At 35.5% G+C, this 27,705-nt stretch overlaps 1 protein-coding gene and 1 long non-coding RNA gene across 6 annotated transcripts in view; one reads left to right on the forward strand and one right to left on the reverse strand.

Moving 5' to 3' along the window:
• Positions 1-27,705, forward strand: part of MAGI2 (membrane associated guanylate kinase, WW and PDZ domain containing 2) — a 1,116,223-nt gene that overhangs the window by 701,743 nt on the left and 386,775 nt on the right. For all 5 annotated transcript variants that reach the window (XM_032484131.1, XM_032484132.1, XM_032484133.1 and 2 more), the window contains exons 5-6: positions 8,254-8,464; positions 17,903-17,982. In XM_032484131.1, the coding sequence (XP_032340022.1) occupies positions 8,254-8,464; positions 17,903-17,982 (291 nt within the window). The remainder of the gene's footprint in view (positions 1-8,253; positions 8,465-17,902; positions 17,983-27,705) is intronic.
• Positions 17,575-22,389, reverse strand: LOC116665019. The gene is made up of 3 exons (XR_004321600.1): positions 21,504-22,389; positions 18,229-18,230; positions 17,575-17,586 (listed from the first exon to the last, which is right to left on the reverse strand). It is a non-coding gene; the product is annotated as an uncharacterized LOC116665019 (long non-coding RNA).

Below are 27,705 nucleotides of genomic sequence, written 5' to 3' on the forward strand. Positions count from 1 at the left end.
ATAGTTTTAAACTGAACTCCATGGGAGGAGGGGAGTGCTGGCAGGAATGGCTACACATGGTTAGCCTGTAAATCTATTCTTTCTCACCCTTAATTACTGAAAGTATGTTCTAGTGGTACATCCAGACAATGGAATGTTATTCAGTGCTAAAAAGAAATGAGCTATTAAACCATTAAAAGACATCAAGTAAATTTAAATGTATATTATTAAATGAAAGAAGCCAATCTGAAAAGGCTCTATACTATATGACATTCTGGAAAAGGCAAAACTACGGAGATGGCAATCAATGATTACCAAGAGTTAGAGAGGAGAGAGGGATGAATAAGCAGAGCACAGAGGATTTTTAGGGCAGTGAAATTACTTTGTATATTATAGTGGTGGATACATGTCGTGATACATTTATCTAAGCCCTTAAAATGTTCAACACTAAGAGTGAACTTTAATGTAAACTATGGTCTTTGGGTGATAGTGATGTGTCTATGCAGTACTCAGCTGTAATAAATGTACCACACTGGTAGATGATATTAGCAATGGGGAGACTATGTATCTGTGGGGACAGGGAGTATATAGGACATTTCTGTACCTTTCTCTTAAATTTGCTGTAAACTTAAAATTGCTCTAAAATATAAAGTCTATTTTTTAAAAGTCCATTCTCTTCTTAATGGGTACTTTCTCAGTTAATTATAAAACACCCAACATATCTATTTAAAAAAAATAAGCCACATACAAAAGAAAGACATAATTATATTATTCAAAGTATAGTAAAGTTAACTTCTGTTCTTCTTACTAAGCAGGGAAACAATTGTGATGTAGCATGAAACAATAATTTATAGTCCCAGACGTGGTAACTATTGATTGAGTGAATTGTAAAATAAACTTGCCTAATATACTATTTAATGAGTTGAATTGTATCCCCCCAAAGTCATACTCTGAAGTCCAAACCACCAGACTCTCAAAATGTGACCTTAAGTGGAAATAGGATGAGGTTGCTTAACTAATTAAGTACTAGTAGTTAATTAGTAATAGTAATTAGTTCTACTAGTTACATAGTAGATGAGTAGGGTGGACCCCTGATCCAGTACAAGTAGTGCCCTTCTTAAAAAGGGAAATTAGGACACAGACATGTATACAAGGAGAAAACCATATGAAGATTGGAGTCATGCTGCCACAACCAAGGAACTTCCAGAAGCCAGCAGAGAGGCCTGAAACAGATCCTTCTGTGGCACCTGCAGAGAGAACATGGCCCTGCCAGTGAACCCTTGTTCTAGGAATTCTAGTCTCCAGAACTGTGAGACAATAAATTTTTACTGTCATCCAGTTTCGGTATTTTGTTGTGACAACCTTAGCAAACTAATACATGCTATTTGGACCAGCATCTCCTTAACTGCCCAGTGCCTAGTCTAGTGCTTGGCACTTTGTAGGGTCTCAACAAGTGGTTAATTAATTAGTTAATTAATACTATTTTCCTAGTACATAATATAGGAAATATAATGTCAGTTTCTTCCCTTGTGACTGTTACATTTTGAAGTCTCGCAGACAGCTGCCTTAGGTACTCTTGTTTCTATATGCTATATTGTCTCCTTAAAAAATTATATATGAGTATCATTCAATAAATCATTATGATAGTATTCTATGTTGCTGTGTTAGAAGGGGGTACTTCCTCTCCACCTCCCATGTTGTCTTGCTTGTCAAAGGGGATACTTAATTTGTGCTCCACCGGCTCCTTGACTTACTGTGCCCAGAGAGGTGGAGTGACTTCTCTGAGTGATACATCTTGGAAGGAGAATCTCGGTTTGCTTGACTCAACTCCTCTTTTTTTTTTTTTTCCTCTTAATGCTCTGCATGGCCCTTCTGGGAATAGGTTCTGCCCTAACTTGGGAAGCCTGCCCTGGTTCAGTGCTGCCTATGGGTACATTGGCTAGATTCTGCATTTCACCAGAAGCCCTTGACTCACTGTAAACTGCATCCCTAGATTAGCCTTTATGAATAGTAAATGTGGGATTGTTATGGCTCTCCATTTACCTTACTCGTTTTTTTCCTCTTATTTAGTTTAGATAAAGGAGACAGGTGCTACTTATTACTTTCCTCTCAACCCAATTCACAACAGCCTGATAAAGCCCCCTAAAGCTTTTGTCAGGTATCTTGCACATTGTAGGTATTAAATTCATGTTTGCTAATTTAATGATTGATCGATTAGGTAATAATACAGGAATCAATGAATAACTGAGTTAGATTAAACTAGGACAACTTGGCTCAGTAATCTCTAGCACATCAATAAATATAACTATAGACATCTCCAACGACTCCAAACTTTTTTTTCAAGAAAGACTCACATTTCTCTTGAAAATTTAGTAGCATTATATAGTTGAAGAAAAAAGTTTGTTTATAGCTAGCCTTATTGGATGAATTCTGTCAGCATACTCTATATTTTCTTTTCATTTATTCATTTAATCCATTCCAACTTGGCTTTCCCACCCCCCACTCCACTATAACTACTACCATAACTGGTAGCTGTGACCTCCATGTCCTTAATTTCATTAGATTTTGCATCCTTATCTTGGTGGGCTGTTTAGAAATTTTGGCCACAGTTAAGTGTTTCCTCCTCATTTCCCTTTGCTTGGCTTCTGTGGCATAAAAATCAGCTGATTTTTCTATTACTTTCCTGGCTGCTCTTTCTGGATCATTCTCTTACTGACTATTACATGCTGGAGTTCCTCAGACAGCTACTTTGAGATTCTTGTTTCTACTTGCTGCACCGTCTCTCTAGGCAATTTCATTCACTCCTGTGGCTTAAATTATAATACCATCTAGCCAGATGCTGTTGTCTTTCTAGTTGATTCTCTCCAGCCAAGAATTCTCTGACTTGACATCTCCATTGTGAGTTTGGCATGGACCTCTATGTCCTGTGCATAAAATTATACCCACATCTCCCCAACTCCCTACAGAATCCTGCTCCTCCTCTCATGTTTCCTATCTCAGTGAATTGCTTTGCCACCCACTGGGTTTATCATGATTTCTCATTTTTCCTTATCTTTCCAGTTTCTTTTAAGGTAATTCTTTTTTTTTTTTTTTTTTAATGGAGGTACTGAGGATTGAGCCCAGGACCTCACATACTCTACCATTAAGCAATGCCCTCTCTCCTCCAGTTTTTCGTCTTTGATCATACCAAATCCACATTATAAATATTTTTCAGTTCACTTCTTTCCGTGCCATGCCACCATGACCTCTTGCCTAGATCACAAACACTATCAAACCCCCAGAACAGTTAAGGGGATCTTTGTGAGGTTGAAAATCTGATTGTGTCGTCCCTTTGATTAAGACACATCAGTACCTTCTCATTGCTCTCAGAATACAGTCCTAAATTCTGAGCATGCCGTCTAAGGCCTAAGCCAGTCTTTGCTTATCTATTTTTTTCTCCCTTACCTACCTTTGAAAGAAGTTTCTTGACTCCTTTTTCAAGTCTCAGATTTGATAGCATGTTGGGAAAAGGGCTTTCTGTGATTCTTTATCTAAGATTAGGTGAATGCATATGTGTAAGATCTCATCTTTCCTTTTGGTGGCCCTCATTACAGTTAAAATTGTTTAAAGACTACACATGTTGACATATTTTGAGTTCCGTGAGAGCAAGGATCATGCCACTTTTGTTCACTCTTCTGTCCTCAGTGCCTGACACCAATTGAGTGCTTAATAAATATTAAGGGACTATTGAATAAATGAGTATGTTCAGAGCATGACCCTACATTTTAACTTCTCAAATGCAACATGACACTTGGAAATACCTGAGAACAGTGTGTTTCATGTATTAGTAATTACATATTGTGATAAGGTACAGGAAAAAGAATCTAAAGAGAAAAATGGTACCTTCTGCTCCTCCTTTTCTGCACAATTTACAAAGGACAAATCTGTGTGAAGAATCTGCTGGGAGACTGTAGCACTAAGGACCATGTTATCGTCATAAAGTCTTCTTTTGAAGGGCAAACCAGTGAATGCCTGTAAAGTGTTCTTGCGTTTCCTAATTCCTAAAGATGCTTTCCTATTGCTCTCTGAGATTGATGCATGTGGGGAAAAAATTGATACAAGTCATTAACTGAGACAAAGAGGACATTCTACGTTACTCACTTTAAATTACATTTATTAATTTTTATAAACATTTTTTATTGAGTTATTGTCATTTTATAATGTTGTGTCAAATTCCAGTGTAGAGCACAATTTTTCAGTTATGCGTGAACATACATACATTCATTGTCACATTCTCTTTTGCTGTGAACCACCACAAGATTCTGTATATATTTCCCTGTGCTACACAGTACAGTCTTGTTTATCTGTTCTACATTTTGAAATCCCAGTCCCTTCCCACTCCCCATCCCCCTGGCAACCACAAGTTTGTATTCTATGTCTATGAGTCTGTTTCTGTTTTGTATTTTTTTGTTTTTGTTTTTGTTTGTTTGTTTGTTTGTTTTAGATTCGCATATCAGCGATCTCATATGGTATTTTTCTTTCTCTTTCTGGCTTACTTCACTTAGAATGACATTCTTCAGGAGCATCCGTGTTGCTGCAAATGGCATTATGTTGTCAGTTTTTATGGCTGAATAGTATTCCATTGTATAAATATACCACATCTTTATCCACTCATCTGTTGATGGACATTTAGGCTGTTTCCATGTCTTGGCTATTGTAAATAGTGCTGCTATGAACATTGGGGTGCAGGTGTCATTCTGCAGTAGGGTTCCTTCTGGTTATATGCCCAGGAGTGGGATTCCTGGGTCACATGGTAAGTATATTCCTAGCCTTTTGAGGAATCTCCATACTGTTTTCCACAAAGGCTGCACCAAACTGCATTCCCACCAGCAGTGTAGGAGGGTTGCCTTTTCTCCGCAGCCTCTCCAGCATTTGTCATTTGTGGATTTTTGAATGATGGCCATTCTGACTGGTGTGAGGTGATACCTCATTGTAGTTTTGATTTGCATTTCTCTGATGATTAGTGATATTGAGCATTTTTTCATGTGCCTATTGACCATTTGTATGTCTTCCTTGGAGAATTGCTTGTTTAGGTCTTCTGCCCATTTTTGGATTGGGTTGTTTGTTTTTTTCTTATTAAATCATATGAGCTGCTTATATATTCTGGAGATCAAGCCTTTGTCAGTTTCATTTGCAAAATTTTCTCCCATTCTGTAGGTTGTCGTTTTGTTTTATTTCTGGTTTCCTTTGCTGTGCAGAAGCTTGTAATTTTCATTTGGTCCCATTTGTTTATTCTTGCTTTTATTTCTATTGCTTGGGTAGACTGTTCTAGGAGAACATTTTTGAGATGTATGTCAGATAATGTTTTGCCTATATTTTCTTCTAGGGGGTTTATTGTATCTTGTCTTATGTTTAAGTCTTTGATCCTTTTTGAGTTTATTTTTGTGTATGGTGTAAGGGAGTGTTCTAGCTTCATTGCTTTACATGCTGCTGTCCAGTTTTCCCAACACCATATGCTGAAGAGACTGTCTTCATTCCATTGTATATTCTTGCCTCCTTTGTCGAAGATGAGTTGACCAAAAGTTTGTGGGTTCATTTCTGGGCTCTCTATTCTGTTCCATTGGTCCATATGTCTGTTTTTGTACCAATACCATGCTGTCTTGATGACTGTATTGTCTAAGTCTGGGAGAGTTATTCCTTCAGCCTCTTTCTTTTTCTTCAGTAATGGTTTTGCAATTCTAGGTCTTTTGTGGTTCCATATAAATTGTATTATGATTTATTCTAGTTCTGTGAATTATGTCCTGGGTAATTTGATAGGGATTGCATTAAATCTGTAGATTGCCTTGGGCAGTATGACCATTTTAACAATATTGATTCTTCCAATCCAGGAGCATGGGATATCTTTCCATTTTTTTAAGTCTTCTTTAATTTCCTTCATCAGTGTTTTATAGTTTTCCACGTATAAGTCTTTCATCTCCTTGGTTAGATTTACTCCTAGGTAAATTACTATATTAATTTTTAAAGTTACAAAAATAACAGCCAACTAATGCAAAGATATGTAAAAACAAAAAACAAAAAAAACTCCCACTCCCATCCAAGTTAACTGTTTTTAGGTAATCAAAGTTCACAATCTGTTGTACATCCTTCCATCCTGTTTTCATGTTCATATAGTTACAAACAAAATTATATGCCTATATCTAATTTGATGTTTGCTTATTTTAAAAAAGTTGAATTAACAGTGTGTGTATATTACTCTGCAACTTAGATTACTCTTTGAATAGTAATTATCAGCACCGTTTCCAAGATGGCTTCCTTGTCACATTGACATTGTGTGTCAGTAGTGCTGTCCTTGCAGTTTCTGGCTTAAACTGTCCCCACCACACCTTCTGCTGTGAAGAAGCCGTAGTGACCCTCACAGCAGACAAACTGGTTCCCTATTCTTAGCTGCTTTTCAGGTCTCCACTGGAGCAAACTTGGACTTCTGCATGACATCCCTGCCCCAGGGAAGTCTTGGGAGTAGTACTTGCCAAATGTACCATTTCTCTACTCTTAACTCTTCAACAGAGATTTGGAGCCACTCTACAGGAAACATTCCTCCCAGGGTTCCAAACTACTCTACAGGCCCCCTCTGCTTTTGGTTCCCTTGATCTTTTCCATGGTTTCCCTCTTCTTACCACCACCATGCCACACCCTAGACCAACAGTGGTGCTGAATTTCTCTCCCAGCCACCATCTTACCTTGTAGAAAACTTCTCTGAGCCTGAGGTTTCCCAAGGTAAGATTTAAAACCCATGTTAATAATAGGTTTTGCATATAATATTTTCTTCTCTTTCAAGAATCTTACTTTACCACATACTATAATTTTGCAGAAATAAGATCACCCTCCATTTACATTCAACTATATTGCCCAGTATTTTTGGTCTCAATTTTTATTTCCTTCTTTTCTTTCCTTATTTTGAGATCTGTGGTCTGATTTAACCATCATGATATGGTTAGAATAATTCCTCAAATGCTGCCTTCAAGTAGGATACATGGGTAATTACATTCAGAACTTTTGCATGTTAAGAAGTGACTTTCTTTTGCCTAGTTAGTTGAAGAATATTTTGGTAGAGTTAAAAGTTCTTGAGTTGCTGTACTTTTTTTCCCCTCTCAAAGTACTATAGATGTTACCTTACTGTCTTTGAGCTTAGAGTATTACAGATAAAAGGTCTGAAGATCTTCTGTTCCTTTCTTTTTGGTAAGTTTCTTCAGTGTAGAATCTGCTAAAGATGCTTCTTAGCATTTGAGTTTGGAAATTTCACCTACATTTGTCTAGGGGTCTTCATTAATTTGGAAATTTCACCTACATTTGTCTAGGGGTCTTCAATGATTTGGCCTCAGAGTCAGTGAACCATGTTAGTCTTCAGATTCAAGTGTTTCTTCATCTTCGGTAACTTTCAATTTTTTATTGAGTTATTATTTCTTCTCCATGTGTTCCTTTTCCTCATTCTGGAGCTCATACCATTTGCATGTCGGTACCCTTGGGTCTGTCTTCCAAGTCTTTTATCATTTCTCTAAAGGTATATATCTCTTTTAGTTTTCACTCTGTTGTGTTAGCTTTCTATTTCTGCTGTAACAAATTACCACACACTTAATGGCTTAACACAATACATATTTATTATCTTACAGTTCTGTATGTTAGAAACCTGACAAGGGTCTCACTGGGCTAAAAATCAAGATGTCAAGACTATTCTTTTGCCTTGCCAGCTTCTAAAGGCCACCCACATTTCTTAGCTTGTGGTTGTCCCATTCTTCTGTCTTCAAAGCCAGCAACAGTACATCTCTGGCCATTTGTCAGTATTCACGTCTCCCTCTCACAATCCTTTTCTGCTTTCCTCTTACATATATAAAGGCCCTTGTCACTACAGTGAACCCGCCTGAGTAATTGAAGATAATCTCCCAAATGCAAGGTTTTTAATTCATTTAGATCTGTAGATCCTCTTTTGCCATATAAGATAACAGGCACATGTTCCAGGGCATAGGACATGGACATCCTTAGGGAGTATTTACTCTGCCTATGACTCCTGTGCTGTGAAACAGTCCTCTGATTTAGTCATCAGCAATACCTAGTTGAAAGATTGACAAGAATGATGAGTGAAAGTGGAACCCAAGGCCTACTGATAATTTTCAGAGCTGTTTGCCATATGCCTTTCCTATTAGCCTTCGTACAGCTCATTCCCTGATGCAGCATAATCCACACTCACTCAGAGATTACAGTGGCTAGAGTGACTAACCACGTGCTCTTATTTTCTTCTAGAATCCAGTGAACATGAAGACAAGAGTGCAGGTGCCTCAGGGGAGACACCCTCCCAGCCTTATCCTGCACCAGTATATAGTCAGCCTGAGGAGCCAAAGGAGCAGATGGAGGATGCAAAACCAACGAAACCTGAAGAGAGTGAGGAATCAGACCCATTGCCTGATAACTGGGAAATGGCCTACACAGAGAAGGGTGAAGTCTACTTCATTGAGTGAGTTTCACACATTTCTCTGAACATTTCCATAAAGATCATAGCAGCGTGTAAATGATGGAGCAACTGGAGAAGTGGTCAAAGTAAAATATTGCATTTCACTGTTAGTGTTATTAGCTTCTTTCTTTGTGAGAGAATAATGAGATAGTGTCTTAATACAATTAAAAGATCCTAGATTATAGCCATCAGTCAAAGAATGAATTAAACAATTTCATTGCAAAATTTGTTGCAGTCATGACTGTAAAGGCAAATCTCCATGTGATATTATTATTGAGTTAGAAATAGTGTACTTATCATGGGGAAATGCCTACTGTACTCTTCCAAGACCTCCATGCAGTTCAAATGAGAGAATCCCCATCTTTTAAATCAGATTGCTGGAAACCTCCACCATCTTGCCCAGTGGTTTAATAGGATGCAGCTACTGAGAGCAAAATACTTGCTGGTCACAAAAGAAAACATTTTAGGAATTTGACCCTGAGGTCAGGTATTAATAAAATCGTGTGTTTTGTGTAGTTCATCATACTTATTTTTATTAAATTTCGTTCTGTTTGTTGCTTACCGTTTTTGACTTGCCAGGGAAACTGAAATGCTAATTCTGAACTTACTGATGATACATACTCAACCTAATCTTTTCTTTCTTTTGGGACTTTTTTCCCCAAACTGAATTTTTTTATGTATTTTATTAACAAGATTATCTAGGTTTCCTTTTCTTTAGTTTCTAGGAGCAAAACAACTTTATTAACTCCTATAAATTGAAGCTTGTAGTACAGAATTAAATTGTTGATGCCATAAGACAATCAAAATGTTTGTTAGAAGGTATAAAAATTAAAAATATTGTAAATGAACAACAACTCTAGTCCCTCAAAGTTGTAGGAGACTCAAAGAGAAAAATTAGTAGCATCTGAGTTTTCAGTGCTGACAGTAGATAAAAATATGTAAACTCTGACTATTCAAGAAACATATTAAAACTAGATTCACTTTCCCAACGTGGAGTGATTTGTGACTTGGATCTCCATAGGCAGAACTCAGTCGTGAAATTGAAATGTTACCACATGCTAATATTTAATTCTCACATGAAGGTGGAAACTTTGATCCTTGTGGCTAAGGGAATACATAAGCAGGTAATTACTTGGTGCTCTGCTTGACTCCAACATGGATGAGAAATGCAGTGTTTTGCAGAAAATAAATTGCCACCATTCACCTTTTAACAAATCTTACAAGTTTAAAAAAAGAATAGGAATCTCATATATTTCTTATTGCTCTAATCAATGACCCAAAGACATCTTTTATCAATTAATTGGAAAAGAGAAAGCAGTACAGAATTTTTTGGTGTTCAAAAAAATTTATATCTAAAAGCATAATTTTGTTATTGATAGGCACAGCATAGCACCATTGCAGACCAGAAAATATAAACCCTCGAGGTGAGGTCACACATTGGTGTTCAGAACATTTGATGTTTAGAACAAGGAGACTGATAGCATGCACATTTTTATTATATAATACAGGGGAGTAAGACTATATGGAAATAATAAAAGACAACCAGCATGGACATTGATTAAAGAACTGTTTCCCTTCAGTGTTTCCAATAATGCAATTATAAAGACCTTCTTTTTTGTGATTATAAAACAAACTTTTCTCTTTTAACTGTGTCAGATTTGGGGATTGTGGAGAAAAGAGACTTTGTAAGACAAAAGTTGTGTTCATGGTAAATAGTAAATGATGAAAGCTCCGTCAGGACTAGGAGGAAGTGACCAAAATGATTCTACTAATACTCTAGTGAATCATCCAATATCAGAATTCAAAGATTCATAAGATTTTGTCTCTGCTCTTAAATTGATTGTCAAGTTGAAGAAGAGAGAAGAAGAGGAATAGTGAAATAACTAGTAAACAGTTGACTTCTGAATGTTGTGATACTATTCCGAGAAGGGTACACCTAGTGGAGACATACGTAATAAAAGGAAGCATCATAGGGAAAGTAAAGTTGGCAATAGGTAGATAGAGCATTCCAGGTATCGGAACTGTCATTACAAAGCCCAGTCCCTGGGTGTGTGAGGGATGATGAGAAGACCCCCGGACCCCCCTGGGGAGGTAGGTGTTAGTTGGTGACTCCTCTGAAATGATGACTTAGTTTCATTTTGCTTGATCATTAGTGCTTTTGAAAGACAAGGAGAGGGTTTTGTTTGTTTATCTTCCTATTACTGCAGGGAAGGATGAATGGATAGTATTAGGAACAGAGAGGTGGGTTGAGTTGAAATATTAAGACAAAAAGGAGGAGACAGTTTCATTTGCAGCAAGAATGCTTATACTGGGGGGGACTCAAGCAGAGGTCAAGAAGGAAGAAGCCTGGATTAAGGGCTGGAGTGAGCATGCAATGGGAGGGTGATTAATAGGAGGCGCGGGCAAATGCCTGCTTAAGAGGTTGCTCACAGAATGGAGGCATTCTCCCGCCCACCCTTCATCCCGGACCAGTTTGAGATCCATCTTTTCTTCCTTCAAAAAGCTTACTTTGACTCCCCAGACTCAGTGTGATAAGTTCAGGTATAATAGAGCAGGGAGGGGTCAGTGTCTTTTTCCTCCAGTCCCTCATTTGCACACCATCACACCCTGTGATGCATACTCCTTTCTCTCTGGCCTGTATTTCACTCCGCTGTGCTTCTCTCTTAGTTTTCACTAATTTTCTACCCATTGCTGTCACTCTTTGCTCTGGAATGCTCCTTTCCTTCCTAACTACACTTGACAAAATCAACATCTCAACCCAATGTCATTGATATCTGGGTATCTTTGCTGGCTATCTCTGTTGATATCACAGTGAATTCTCATGTGAATAAACTCTCTACTGTTAAAGCTCCTTGGGAGAGCAGGGTACAGTGACAGGAGGCAGAGTAAGGTGGGGCAAAAGGATTGTCTTAGGGACTAAGCCATGATGTGTCCTGGAACTTCTGGCCAATTCACCTATAGAACAAATAATATTTGTAATATACAAGTTTGCAGTCCAGAAGCAAAGCCATAGTAAAGAAAGAAGATAAAAGGGAAATGCAGAGTAAGAGGAAGGTAAAGCAGACAGAAGGAAGGGTGGAAGAGAAGGGACATCAGTGAGATTTGTGAGGTAAGGAGAGCTGACATCAGTGGAAACTTCCTTCTGCACAAATACTGCGAGAGTCACTTAGAATAATGGTTGTCTCCCCTGGTAGCTAACACGTCCTCATTACACTTTATTGAATTCTGTTTTCTGTGAAATGAAGATGGTGATAAAACAGAAAATAACTGAAACAAAGGAGAAGGACCCTGTGGTTCTATGTATAAGATTTAAATATCTGTATTTATATATATTTCTATATTCATTTGAGTAGAAGAGGGGAACTCTGCCTATGCTGAAGTGTTCATTGAAGTGTGTATTTTAAAATACATACATATATATATAGAGAGAGAGAGTGCGATTTGAATTAGGGTAATAAGTAACTTCATTTTTTGTCCTCTGTACAATAATGTTTTAAAATATTTGTTGATTTACTCAGTTTTGCAAAATAGTTCATATGTCTTGGTACTTTACAAGTGTTGCTTTTAGAAGATGAGGGGGGTTTTTTTGGTCATTGTTCTCATACTGAACACGTGGGCCAACTCTATTTCCCACACTCTTCAGAACTGCTTCCATTGATAAATGATAAAAGCAGGTTCGTTTTATCCCTTACAATGATTTTTAATGGGAAAAGGTGACTGAGAAGGCATTTTTAAGCAACAGAATTTTAAATTGTGAGTGAATTCACTTTTCCAAACATGCTTTAAATCATTAATAATGTCATATGTTTAGCAATTTTGAAAAACTTTCAAATGCATAATATTGTTTAAAGCCAGTAGTTTCCTTAACTCATAATATCTTCATTAATAGTATCTTTTTTAATAGACAGTATATTAATTATAAATTCAAGTTAGTAATAATCGTTGCCACGTATTGAGTGCCTATTCTTTTCAGGCTGTGTTCAGCTTACTTAACATTAATAGCTAATACGGTAAGCATTTACACTATGCTCATTTAATTCTCACTTTAGGAAACTGAGGCTTATAGAAGTAAGAAGCCTACTCTTGGTTGTATAACCACGAGTTGACAAAGCCAGGATGATTTGATTCCATTTATTCAACACATATTTTGGGGGCACATACTATGTACTAGGAACCATTTTATTAAACCCTGGGAATACAGCAGTCAACAAAACTGACAAGATTCATTCTTTCATGGGACATAGTCCGGCTCTAAAGGTCCTTGCTCTTAACTAATTTGCCATGGTGCCTACTTTACATATATTATATCATAACCGCCCTTTAAAGCATTTGAGGTACCCCCATTTTATAGATGATATTCCAAGATACCCTTGAGCAAATTAACAGTCCCAAGATCTCATGGCTTTGTGACCCTGCAAAGCCATTGCCATTATCCCATACCACCGCCAATATATAAACAGGCATTGGTTGAAAAAAAGAAGCATACTTTTACAAACAGTATTTGTTTTATAAGTTTCTCGGCCAAAAATCCACTATTCCAGAGGGTAAATGTTCCATAAAGAAGAGCTGCCACAGGGTTAATCTGGATTGACATGCTGTGGGAATCCCATTAAACTACTTCTTTGTTTGGGAGTCAGTTTAGTTAGTGACATAAAAGAGACTGCTATTGCTTTGGCAAAAAACAAAAATGACAACAAGAACCTATTTGTTTACTACCATCTTCCTGAGTGGCAGTGAATGCTATGCCATCTTAAATAATAGATTTTTAAAAGCAAGCCTTTGTAACTGAAAATCACATCTGTGAAAAATGTCATGGCTATACATGGTTTCCTATATCTTTGTCAAGGCTGAATTAGCTTTTAAATTTTAAACAAGACACACAATCTGTTTCTTCTTATGTTGCTATTTCTGTATCTCCTTAAGTTTTAAGTAAATCACCAATTACCATTTACAACAAATTTAAAACTTTCATTTATTAAAAGAAGATAAAATATTTGAGAAATTTAATGAAAAGAAAAGCATAGCTGGCTTTTTGGTATGAGACAGCACCAGCCTAATGCTACTCATTCTAGGCTCAGCATATCCCAACTAGTCATGAAATCTGGTCTAGGGTTACTTTCTGTGATTTGTATTATAATAGCAGATAAAATGAGTATTTTATATGTTTTTTCTTGTGCCTGCACAAGATTCTAGTTCAATCCCCAGACAGAAAATAAGTTTTAGACAAAACAGTATGGAACACACACCCAGAGTATTTATAATAAAACTTCTTTTTTAAATGTTGTCTAAACATATGAAAGATAATATGAAGGGAAACTCATATAGTCATATGCTGAGGCAAAAATTTTAGGAGTATTATTTAGGAAACAGTTAACCACTATAGAGGTCAATGACAATAATTTTTATGTAGATTCCTGATGTATAAATAGAAAAAAACAGTAACACCATGAAAGTCTTGAGTTAAAAAGTTTCTACTGTTCATCATCAATTAGAATATCCAGTCATTGCCTTTAATAGCTCTTCCTTTTGAAATGATGATATAGAGGGAAGAGAAAGTCTTTGAGAAAATGATGTAATCATTCTGAGGATTTTATTGACCCCCAATGTAAAATGTAATCAGTCTATATTCCTCTAAAAAACTGTTAGTTTTTAAAAATACATAAAATACAGCCAATGATCTCTATGTTATTGGCCGTGAACATATGTGACAACTTCTTTAGGAACTCTGACACCCACAGACATCTTGAATTGCTCAGAAGACTCTAAAATATTTACCTGGGCCTTGTTTACCATCTTCAAAAGATTATTATGTTTCATGCAGCCAAATATTATTGAGTTCAGTCTTTTATTCTTCCAGTGTAATATTTACCAGGATGAAAATACAGTTTATCAGACAAAGAATAAGATTCAGAGTTGGCTTTTTAGGAGAACTTTTAAAACTCAATGTGTTTATCATTGTTTTAAGTCTTTTGCTATTTTTTAGAGAAAATGGATCAAAGAAAAATATATTTGATAATAAACTTCTTATTCCACTAATCAAATTTCAGTTGATGAAACAGCATCCATCATTTGTGCAGTAGTGAAAATGTTATTTTGATCCAGGTGGCAAGACAAAGGTAGGAAGAAGAGGGGAAAAGGAAACAGAATGAAAAGAGAAAGAGGACTTGCCTTAAAATTGGGTTTGAATTGGGTCAACTCTTAGCCTTATATATACCTAACAAAAACACAGAATAAAGGGAAAAAAATGGAATGGAGTATAGAATGTGGCATAATCTATATGAAAATTTTAAGTTCTGCTCCTAATAAATACACCACCCATTTAATAGCATTTCCATTAACCTAATTCTTTAGTATTAGCCTCTAAGACCTAATATTTATATGTAGATTATACAAATCACAATTTTTAAGACTTTATTCTGGAAAAATATTCAGATTTGAATGAAGAAATTTTGATTTAAAAGTGATTTGAATAGAGAATTCAAGATTCTAAGGGGAAAGTATTTCCAGTGATAGTATCATCTGTATGCAAGTGAAATTTAATACAGTACCTACTAGGTGCAAGGCATTCAACACAAAGGAACTTAAGCACTGATTACTGTACTCATTAGGAGATAAAGGTCTCAGTTTCTAATCCATTGGTGAAGGAGCTAGGACAAAGATCTTTGATGAGCTTCTGAGAGAGTGAAATAAAGTGCCTCTGTCTAAAAAGCAAAGTTTTGTGTTTAGTGTGCCCCCAGTTTCAGATCATGATAAACTTTGACTGGGAAGCAGATATATCTGTGTCATGCTAGCCCTTTCACTTTCACACTGTGCACTAGGTATGTAGTCTTGGGTGAGTTACCTGTCTTTTCTCAACCTTCCTTTCACTATCCAGAAAATGGAGTTAAAAATACTAGCCACAAAGGCTCTTTAGCATTAAATGAGGAGACGCTGTGAAAGTTCTAGCACAGTCGTTGACAAAGCAGACAGTCAGGAAATGTGATGAGATAGTAAGAATGACCTTGCAGTGGTGTGCCATGAAGTCGGCAGCTTTTCCTGGTTGAAGGGAAGCATTTTCTGTAGAAGAATGCATCCTCAGAAGATTAGATGTTATTATTTAATGTGCTGCTTTTGTCAGTTTGGCAAAGGTTAAACTTACAAAATATTCAGAAATGTCTGATTTATTACAAGTCAGCCCATCACTTGTCTTCAAGGCAATTCTGATAATGAGTTTAAACTCGAATTGCAGATTTGAATGAAACTGCACTTCTGGTTTGCTCCAGTCCTCCAGATAGACTCAGTATATAGTCCAACATCAGAGGAGAGTTTTGGATAAACCATTTTGTAGGGTTTTCATCTGGATTTCTAAACATGACAATTGATCAAACGTGGATAGATACAGACTCCACTTGTTCCAGTACTTTTCATAATCATCACATTAACTTTATGCATAAAAATACTTAGACTAGGATATTATTATGATTCAAAGTTCCTGGGAAATGTTTGTTCCATTCCTCAGCTAGAAAAAATTTATTTGCAAATGCAGCCTATATATGTGCCTGTGTCTTTGTTAAAGAAACTAGCATTGAAATATAAGATTATGTAACATTAGCATCTTACCTTCCTGTCATTTGTGTTCCACACAATATGGAGAGATGCAGAAAACTGGTGTTCTGCTTCTGAATCTACCCTAGCAAGGAAAGTGAAAAGAAATCTCACCCTCATAATTGAGGAAAGATAGTATATGGATTGTGAAAAACCCCTCAATTGTCCCATTTTACACAATCTCCTGCCCAATGTTGAATTCTATTTTCAAGTGGAATTGTTGAGGTTTAAAAATATATAATTTAAGAAAAGTGGAAGAGCCACTTGGTTTGTCTCCCAAATGCATTAAAAATATCCCCTTTGTAAGGCACCTTGAAGATGCAAATTACAAGGCCTGCAGGTGAGAGCCACTGTTGAAAAATACTTTGCTGTATCTTCATGTGATGTTTGTGACAATTGCTGGCGATAACTACCCACTTTCTTTCAGAATCATTTCACAGGATCAGCTAAAAATGCTGTTAACTATAAGAGACTCAATCTGTCAAAATGTATTAAAATGACATACCGTTAGTACTAGTTCAACCTAAAAAAAAATCATCCTGTAATGAAATGCTTTATATAAACTCAGGAAAGCTAGGAAATTCACGCTTCTGTACTAAATTAGGCAATATTTGAGACCCATGGTGGTGTGGTATAGAAATGGTAATTTGACTCCTTGCAGTGGCTTAGTAATGGCCTCTTCATATTTATCCATAGATGTGTGTGCTTTTGTGAATATGTCTTAGAGACCTAGAAATGACTTTCCCCCAAAATGGGAAAGCATATGGAAGAAGCAGGTGTGAGTAAAATGAAAGTAAATTTATTTTCCTTGCCCATCTCCCCAATTTTTTGTTAGCACATAAAAACATAGACATCAACACACTTACACACTCACACACACACACACACACACACACATTTTGAACTGAGGCATGTCTATAAAGAACATCTTTAAAGTGACAATTTTTCAAAATGAGAGCAGCAGACACTGAACCCAGTGCTACTGTCCTCACATTATGAGAGTCATAACCCGCATTCCATCCATGGACATCAAGTCTTCGGTTGAGAGGAAAAGACTAGATGATATTGACATACCTACAAATGAGGACCAGAATGAGACACTGCAGTACTTTACATCCTTCTGAAACTTGATAATGAAGCACTATCAGGCTTTACCATGATCAAACTGGGGAAAGATGAAAGCTGCCATAGTCTTCTTATAATTTATAATTTGACCAAATCCATAGAGTTTATCTCATCTCATTGCTCAAAGGGATCAATCATTGACATTTTTATCCCCTACATTCCTAGCTCAATTGAAGGTATTTAGATGGAAGATAGCTAAATGTGGGTTAATGAAATTGCTATTAATCACTTTTTGAGAAAATGTAGGAATCCCAAGAACATGCTATAATTTGCATCACTTTTGTACTGCCTCTGCCAGCTCTGTAGTTAAAGTGTAACAAAACAACTATTTATGAAAAGGGTAGGTTTAAGATGAAAATAATTCTTTTGCAAAACTCAGGAAACAGTGTCAGAGCCTGTGAACTGTGCTCTTCCAACTGGAGAATCCTGTATTTGTAATAAATTCCTTTTGCTCTGGATGAGTTCTGCATTTTCAATGAGGTTAACTTGGCAACATTCTAGTTGATTTTAATAAAAATAGCTGCTTTGAGGACAGGGAGCTGAGGTTGCCAAATTTACAGCTGCCTTGCACAATTACTCTTACACCTCCTTCAGGGCTACTTAGAACCAGTAAGCAAATTAAGTGTATCGATTGCAATTTTGTTGGACTAACCCCCTCTTTTTTTTTTCTTAAGGAATAAACTTGATTCCTTTCAGTATGTGTCTGTTCAGAGTGATCTCTTTTCTTTTCAGCCATAACACAAAGACAACATCATGGCTGGATCCACGACTTGCGAAAAAGGCTAAACCTCCAGAAGAGTGCAAAGAAAATGGTAGGTTATTAAGTTTTTATGGGGTTTCAGCATTGCACTTCGGGAATGTGCGTGTTTCTTAAAAGAGGGTCGCGCCTAAGGAAGCCATAATCTAGTTGAAACAGTTTTAAAGCTGTAATATTTAATGCTCAGATAGGAGAGAGTGTTAACTCGGCATTTTAGCAGTGCCATGTGGTTTTCCTTTTTCTCTCTGACCGGACTGTGCTGGATATCACTTCTCTGTCATCTCTGTGGGTCCTGTTTGACTCCTGGCCTGACTTTCTGCCTCCTACTAGGGACTTTTTGTTTGCAGTATGTCTCTCTGAGGACTCTAATCTTTTCGTTAGAATTAAATATGATGTATAGAGAAGAGTATTATGGAACTATAAATAATGTGTGGTTTTTCTATTGAGACACAGTGTTCTGCTAGTGAGTAAGGAATCAGTGATATAAAGGTTTATATATACGGCATCTTTCCTTTAATCAAACATTTAAAGGCAGTAATTAATTGCATGAATGTGCTATCTTTAGTATTTTCTAGTTCTCAGTGTAATGACATTAACTTGCTTAAACATTGACTGTCTTCCTCTGTGTAAAGAGTTTTTAAAAATAATTTTGAGGGTAAGATGAAGGTAAACTTCATTTTTAAATTGGTAAATTATATAGATGAAGTCTGCTACTGATACTTTTAAGTTTTTTTAATATTGAATTTAATGTTTAAAGAGTACTTATAATTTATCTAAACTGATAAATAGCATACTCCCCTGGTAATTTATTATTTGACCACATTCACAGCCTTTATCTGATCAAATTATTAGAGCCTTGTTCAGAGGCATCTATCATTGAAGAGCTCGTAAAAGTGAAGAAAGTGACAAGGGGTATTTAAACTTTTTAAAAGTTTTTAGAAAGTCAACTTTTTAAAAAGATCTGTAATTCTAAAAGTCATTTTATTTTAACAATAATTCTGGTGTTCTCAGATAATATCAAGATAATATTGTTCATTCCTATATTATAAGGTAACTGTTCACAAGCTAGGTATACAACTGAGTTAAAGTAAAAATGAGTATACCATTTATATGTACATAGTTCAATGCATAATATCCAAATTTTCATCACCATCTATATTTAATTTTATATTCATAGCTATATTTGTATGCCTTCTGTATAAAAGTATAGCTGCATGTGTGTGAATCCTTTAAAATTATTTTGTGACCTGAGACTTTTGAGGACAATTAGGTTACATTTCACTGACACCAATGAGATATGTGTTGTAAATTATTATAGGTTATAAATTTAAATGCCCTTTTCTGCTATATCTGGGAGTTACAATTTACTTACACCACAGATATAAAGCCTTAATATATACTAATTAAAATGAATTTAATGATTTTGCAGTTCTGTGACATATTGAACTTCTCAGCTGTCTTGTGTCTTTGAGTAGTTCTTTTCATTATAGTTAAAATTTTAAAATCCTGGGAGAGATGTAGGTTTAACATATTGCATATCTATAATATTTTAGTGTTATTAGTTTTTTTCATATCTGCACTTGTATGTCTTCTCAGGATGGTATATGCCTAAAATATGATACCAGTGTCTGTGAATCACCTGTCTTTAAAAAAATGAGTCCTAGAATACAGTCTTATAGCTCAGAATGATTTATAACTGGTCAATTACTACCTATTTTCATTTTCTGCAAACTAAGCAATTCATAGATTTTATTTCCTATGTTATTGGAGTACTTTACAATAGAAACTAACATCTAGTCAGGATGCTGTTGTTCCAGACACATATCTTAAGTTTTCCTGCCACGAAAAGTGCTTTTTGTTAATACTGTTACTTATTTTTTATTTTTCTTTTCCTTAAATAATGTAGATTAAAACACTTACTTAAATTTTGGATGTTAATGACTTGCTCTTGAGCCTACTATTTAAGTCAGGCTTCTTTATATGTATTGCAGGTCAGCTCGGATCCAAAAAGTTAGTCATTTTCTCAATCCTGGAGTGTGTATAAATGTGTATAAAAATTAGAGAGGCTCAAGATGATAATATCTTTCCTTTCCTTAGCAAAGATTTATCCTTCTTTCACCGGACACAGATAGAGGCTGACTACCTTTATCCATTCTGGAGCTGAGCTCACATGAGGTTAGGTTGAGCTTTGGTGAGACCCAGTCTACCTCTGGCTTGCTTCTATTCTTAGGGTGTTTGCCCACCCAGGGTTTCAACTAACAGCCCATTGTAGGTCAGCAAATATTTTCTGTGAAGAGTAAGGTAGTGAATATTTCAGGCTTTGGTCATCCAGTCTCTTTGCAACTACTGATTGCTGTATAAAAGTGGCCAAAGTCAATATAGAAATAAAGGGCATGAATGTATTTCAATAAAACATTATTTATGGACACAGAGTTTGAGTGGACATTTGAGTTTCACATGCTTCCATGAAATAAAATATTATTCTTCTTTTGATATTTTTCTCAACCATTTAATAGTGTATAAACTGTTCTTAACTGATGGACCATACCAAAATTAGAGGCAAGGTGGACTTGGTCCACAGGATGAACCCTGGCCTAGTGTGTCCATGTAGAGCCTGCCCCTTGGCTGGTCTTGAACAGTATTTTACAAGTAGTTTTCTTCTCAGTAGTGCAAGACTACCAAAAATCCGTGGCACTTTGCAGGACTTTTAGTATTTTGCCTCTAGACCTTTCAGCTTCCGAATGTAACTGCCAGACGTCGTCATGGGATGATTGGCATGTGTCGGAGCTCTGTGGGTCCCTCAAGACTCTGCAACTGTCTGTTGATTTCTCTAACCCCCAGCGGTGGCCTTCTTCCCAGGCCAAGTCTATGTTCTTCCCACAGCCTAGAATCAACAAAAAATCAGCTGCAGATTCTTCCCTCCCCTCTCTAGGGTTCTTTCCTGTTCAGATTCTTAGACTGTTTTAGACCTGTTATTCTAGCAATTCTCTGATCTCTTTGAACTGTTTATTTTTTACATTTGATCTAGATTTTCTCTGTGTTCTCTTGGGTTATAACCCACTCACTTCATCTTACTTGGAAGCAGAAAGTTTCGTGCAATAATTTTTAATTTGCACATTTTAAACCTTACTGGGTTGTGCACCATAATTTCTATATTATCATTATAATCTATATTTTACCCCCCAGGATTGAATTCCATGTTGTAGGTGTGTGCATGCTATTATGAACGTACATATGTATGTGTGTGCATGTAGATATGGATTTGTAAATTATGCTTCTTCAGTTCTGTTTACATAGATACATAAAGGTAATTCCTTGGCCAGCTATAATAAGAAGAAGTCAGGTAAAAGAGAAATGAAAGGAGATATCAACTGATTTAAATTATTCTTGGGCAAGAGAAAAAGCTAGTAAATGTTTTCTCATTTGTATCAACAGGGGAGAAGCCATCATGGGTGGCTCAGTGCAAATACTTATTAAAAAGCCACTTATTCTATTGACACTTTGCTTCTTTGTTTGAAGGATAACACAGCTACTAAACATAAAAACATGCTTCTCTCACAGTATGGTTGAAAATACTGAAGTCATTGTGTTCTGTGCGTTTGTCATAGCTCTGTGCATTTTGGGAGCTTTAGCACCATTCTGCATGGCAGAAAAAAGCCTCCACCTACTACTGGATTCTAATATTAGTATTTGGGGGAGCGCTGTTCAGCAAGCCAATCTAGGCTTTTACAAAATGCCACAGAAATAGCAGTTAGCTGTGAAATAATCTGCACGCAAGGTTGGTTGAATTGTGTGTCAGGCACCATCATACTGTCCCCAGCCCTTGGAATCGGTCCCGTGGTGTTTGTCTGAGACATTTCCTATCGCAGACATCTCAGTGGTGACACGTCCTACAGGAATCACTGAATTAGGGTTAATATCAGAAGGGATTCAATCCTGGTAGGACCCTTCTTAAAGTGGAAATGTGACTGAACTCAATTAGGACTATGGTATTGTATTCAGGAGAGGAAATTATGTAGTATTTGTAGTCTGGGGAAAACATGATTCCAAATCCAAATCCGTGGGCTTTTAGGCAAGTGCTTAACCTCTGGGAGCCTAGGTTTTCTGCCTTGTAAAATGGAAAGGATATCTATTTCACACAGATTTAATTTCATATACAAGAAGGACAGTTTGTTGCACCGTAACTTACAAATAACTGCTCCTTTCCCTTGAGTGTGCTCTGAGCCAACAAATTAGCCTCATAGAAGACACAGGGGAAGAAATTCAGAATAGATCCCCTACCTTAAGAGCCTTTAATTTCTCAAGTGTGTCCTGGAGAAGTGGAAAAGGACAAACCCATGCAGGCTAAACTGATCCAGTTAGGTAATTCCATCCTAGTATTAATAGGCTGCAGGTTTTCCCCCTCCATTCTGTTAAACTGGCTCTACATTTCACAAAGTTATAACTAGAGCTCTGTGTATTGGGTGGCTTTGTATCTATATTCTGTATGTATGAATTATAAGTGAGTTTTCTCATGTTACTAAAGGAAAAAAAAATCACATAATCTTAACCCATTTACCTACATGTAAACTAGACATTAACTAGAGCTTGAACTATTACTTAATCTATCTTAAAAAAAAAAAAAAGCTGTGCCCCAAATGCACATGAACAAAGACAGTATAAGCTACGTTTTGTAATATTTATTCAATGGATTTTTTTCAACAGGCGGTTGCCTTTCTAAAATAATAGAAAACACTAATTAATTTCAAGTCATTTCTTAAGTGAGTTTTATAGAACTAACAGATTTGGACATGCATACTTTTATTTTCATAGTTAAAATTCTGTTTCTAGATTGCATAATTTATTTTCCTTAAATAGGGGCTTAGGCCTTTTTTCTCATTAAATCTGTGTTGATAATTAGTGATCTTAATTTCTCAAAATTAAATATGATAAAATTAATGTGATCCTTGAATATTTGTTTTTCTAATCTGCTAAGCCTGCTAAGATTATATTTGTAGAGTATCTTGAAATTTTTCCACTAGGTATAATTTATAAAATCATGCTCTAAATTATTAACTATTCAAGTACTAAAACTTTAAAATCAAAAAGATTCATTTATATGCAAATTTTGAATGACTAATGTTAAAATATTATGAACAAACTAATTTGAATGTTATTTTGTTTCTACACTGATATTTTGGATGTTTTTGTTAAAAATGGAAATTATAGATATCTTAATAGAAGCAGTTAGTTCTTATCTTACTAATTGGTAATTTTTGTATTAGTCATGATTTTCGATAGCAGCACCTTCAGGTATGTTTCATCCACTAATAGAGCACCATTTCCAGTATTTCAGCTCAAGAAAGAAAAACCAATATTTTAGGAATATAAATCTTTTGTGGAGGAAGTGATAAAGTTAATCAAAAATAAATTATATAGGATGACTATTCCATTGTGTCCTAGTACCCTTGTGGGTTGCTTATGGCTGGCATCTGTTCTAATTGGTTCCAGTCTATTCTGATTGGTTGGTGTCCAAACCATAAAAGTTGTTAAATGTGTGGAATATCATTCCTGAACTAATTGTTTTTCTGTTTTTCTTTTCCACCTGTTAATATTTACTGTAGTTATAGAATAGTAGCTATATGAGGATAATGAAATTTTGTCCTCCTTTAGTTCCTGATTTCTCAAGTTACATTTATGTTTAGGAATAAGTTATGTCTTGTCCTTGCTCCTTTATGTATACAAGTTTAAAAATAATATTAATATCATTGAATGTGTTCTACATAGTAGCAAAATTATTTTAAATAATTCATATTTTTAAAATTATGACCTTTTTCTTTTGAATTATAAATTCACAGGAAATTTCAAAAAGACTGTGCAGGAAGGTCTCAAACACCCTTCATGACCTCTTCCATGTTAACATCTTACATAAATGTAGTATAATATCAAAATCCAGGAAATCAACATTGGTACAATCCACAGAATTTATTCAGACTTCACCAGTTCTGCAAGTACTCATTTGTATGTCTGTGTGTGTATGTGTAGTTCTATACACATGTGTATAATATCACATGTGCAGTTCCACATAACTATAACCACAATAAAGATTCATCACCATGAGGCTCCCTTACCTACCACTTTGTAGCCATACCCATCTCCTCCCAGTGCACAGTCCCTAACCCTTAACCACTAATCTGTTCTCTATTTCAATTACTTTGTTATTTCAAAACTGTTATATAAGTGGAATCATACAGTGTGTAAACTTTTGAGATTGCTTTTTCCACTCAATTTGATTACTTTGAAATCCATTCAAGTGTGTGTCTCAGTGGTTTGCTGCTTTTTATGTACCAGTGTTTAAGCATTTATCCATTGAAGGACATCTGGATTGTTTCCAGTTTTTAGCTAGTACAAATAAAATTACTACAGACATTTATATGCAGGTTTTTGCATGAACATAGGTTTCATTTATCTGGGATAAGTGCCCAAGAGTATAATTGCTAGGTTATATAGAAAGTTTATTTTTAGTGTTAGATCAAACTACCAAACTATTTTCCAGAGGAGCTGTACCCTTTATATTCCCACCAACAATGAAGGAATAACCCAGTTTCTCTTCTTCCTTGCTAGAATTTAGTGTTAGGCCTATTTTTTATTTTAGTCATTCTGATAGATGTGTAATGATATTGCATTGTGGTTTTAATTTGTATTTCCTTAATGGTTATGATATTGAACATCTTTCATGTGATTATCTGTCATTTGTATATCCTTCCCAGCAGCATATCTGATCATGTCTTTTAGCCACTTTTTAATTAGATTGATTTTTTAATTCAGTTTTGAGAGTTTTTTACATATTCTAGATGTAAGTCCCTTTATCAGGTACGTTGTTTACAAACATTATCTCCCAGTCTGTAATTGGCCTTTTCATCCTCTTAACAGTGTTTTTTGCGAAGAAAATGGCTTTAGTTTTGATGAAGTCCAATTTATCAGTTTTTCTTTTTATGAACCATGTTTTTGATAACAAGTCTAAGAATTCTTTACCTAGCCCTAGATGCCAAAGATTTTCTCATATGGAGGGAGGGGATAGCTCAAATGGTAGAGCACAAGCTTAGCATGAGGTCCTGGGTTCAGTACCTCCTCTAAGAGTAAATAATAATAAATAAATAAATAACCTAATTACATTCCCTCATCAAAAACAAAAACAAAGATTTTCTCATGTTTTTTCCTAAGTTGTATAGTTTTACATTTTATGTGATCTATATTGACTTAATTTTTGTATAAGGTGTAAGGTTTAGGTTAAGTTTCAATTTTTTTTCCCTATAGATATCCAGTTGCTCCAGCATCATTTGTTAAAAGGGGTATCCTTTCTCCATTGAATTGTGTATACAGCTTTGTCATAACTCAGTGCATTCCATTGGTCTGTGTGTCTAATGTGTTTATCTCTGTGTCAGTAGCATGCCGTCTTGATTACTGTAGCTATATGGTAAGCCTTAATGTTAGATAGACTGATACTGCCTAGTTCCTTCTTTTTTCAAGAGAGAGAAAGCAGCTTTAATCAGGATATAATCCTGAACTTGTATGCATGCACCTAATTTAGCTCCAAGTTATATAGAGGGAAAAAAATAACAAATCTAAAAAAAGAATTTGAAAAGTTCACTTTTAGACTGTATGATTTAATGCATCTCACTACTCAACATATAAAGCAGATAAAAAAAAGAAGAAAGATTTGAATAACAAACATAGTGTGCTTGATCTAAAAGTTTTAACAAGTGGAGAATACACATCTCAAGCACACGTAGAACCTTACGAACATTGAATACATTAATAGTCCACAGAGTAAGTCTTGATAAATCTAAAGAGGACATTCCTATGTCACAGAAAACTTTAATTACATATCAATAAAAGATAACTAAAATAATCTTCATAATTGGAAATTTTTAAACATTTAGAATTTTTCCAACTTTTTGAGATATGATTGACAAAATTGTATGAGTTTAAGGTATGCAATGTCATGATTTAATAGACATATATAGTGAAATGATTAACACAATAAAGTTAGTTAATATATCCATCCACTCACATAATTACCTTTTTTGTGTTTATGTGATAACATTTAAGATTTACTCTCTTAGCAACTTTCAACTGTATAATATAGTGCTATTAACTCTAATAGAACTGTAATACTATAGTTCTGGTCACTAGGCTGTACATTAGATTCTCTGAACTTACTCATCTTATAACTGAAAGTTTGTACCCTTTGATCAGTATCACCGATGTCCCCCATTCCCCATCACCTGGCAACCACCATTCTGCTGTGTTTCTATGATTTCAGCTTTTTGAGATTCCACATACAAGTAACATCATGCAGTATTTGTCTTTGTCTCTCTGACTTATTTCACTTAGCATAGTGCCCTCAAGGTCCATGCATGTTGTCACAAGTGGCAGGGACTCCTTTTTTATGTGTGAATAATACACCATTTTTATATACATCATATTTTGTTTATCCATTCATCCATCGATGGACATTTAAGTTGTTCCCATATCTTGGCTATTGTGAATAAAGCTGTAGTGAGCATGGGAGTGTGGATATCTCTTTGAGGTAATGATTTAATTTCCTTCAGATATATACTCAGAAGTGGGAGTGCTGGATCATGTAGTAGTTGTATTTTTAATTTTTTGAGGAACCTCCATACTGTTTTCATAGTGGTTGTACCAATTTACATTCCTACCAATAGTGTACACAAGGGGTCCCTTTTGAATATCTCTTGTCTTTTTGACAATAGCCATTTTAACAGATGTGAGATGGTATTTCCTTATGGTTCTGATTTGCATTCCCCTGATGGTTACTGATGTTGAGAACCTTTCCATGTACCTGTTAGCCATTCGTGTATCTTCTTTGGAAAAGTGTTTATTCAGTCTTTGCCCATTTTTTTTACTTAAATTGTTTTGTTGTTGTTGTTGTTGTTGTTGTTTTTGCTATTTAGTTGTATGACTCTCATATATTTTCGATATTAACCCCTTTTCAGATAAGTGGTTTGCAGATGTTTTCTACCATTTCATAGAATTCCTTTGCATTTCATTTATCTTTTTTTCTGTGCAGACACTTTTTAGTTTGATGTTTTCCCACTTGTTTATTTTTACTTTCATTGCTTGTTCTTTTGTTGTCATTCCCCAAAAACATTGCCAAGATCAGTGTCAAGGAGCTTTTTCCATGTTTTCTTCTAGAATTTGTATGTTTTCATGTCTTACACTTGAGTCTTTAAGCTGTTTCAGTTAATTTTGTGAGTGGTGTAAGATAGAGGTTCAATTTCATTTTTCTGCATGAGAATATCCAGTTATCTCAACACGGTTTGTTGAAGAGTCTGTTCTTTCCCCACTGAGTATTCTTGGTTCCATATCAAATACTAGTTGACCGTAAATGCATAGGTTTATTTCTGGACTCTTATTCTATTCCATTTGTCTGTGTGTCTGTTTTTATGCCAGAACTCTTTTGATTACTTTAGCTTTGCAATATAGTTTTAAATCAGGAGGAAATATAATGCCTCCAGTTTTGCGTTTTCCCCTCTGGATTGCTTTGGCTATTTGGGATTTTTTGTAGTTCCATACAGATTTTACAAGTGTTTTTCTATTCTGTGAAAAATGCCATTGGAATTTTGTTAGAGATTGCATTGAAACTATAGATGACTTTAGAAGCATGGACATTTTAATTCATTGACTCCATCGACAGGGGCTCTTTTTCCATTCACATGTGCCTTCTTCAGTATCTTTCATCAATGTCTTATAGTTTTAAATATATAGATCCTTC

The sequence above is a fragment of the Camelus ferus genome, chromosome 7 (genome assembly GCF_009834535.1).
Source record: "Camelus ferus isolate YT-003-E chromosome 7, BCGSAC_Cfer_1.0, whole genome shotgun sequence".
NCBI lineage: Eukaryota > Metazoa > Chordata > Mammalia > Artiodactyla > Camelidae > Camelus > Camelus ferus.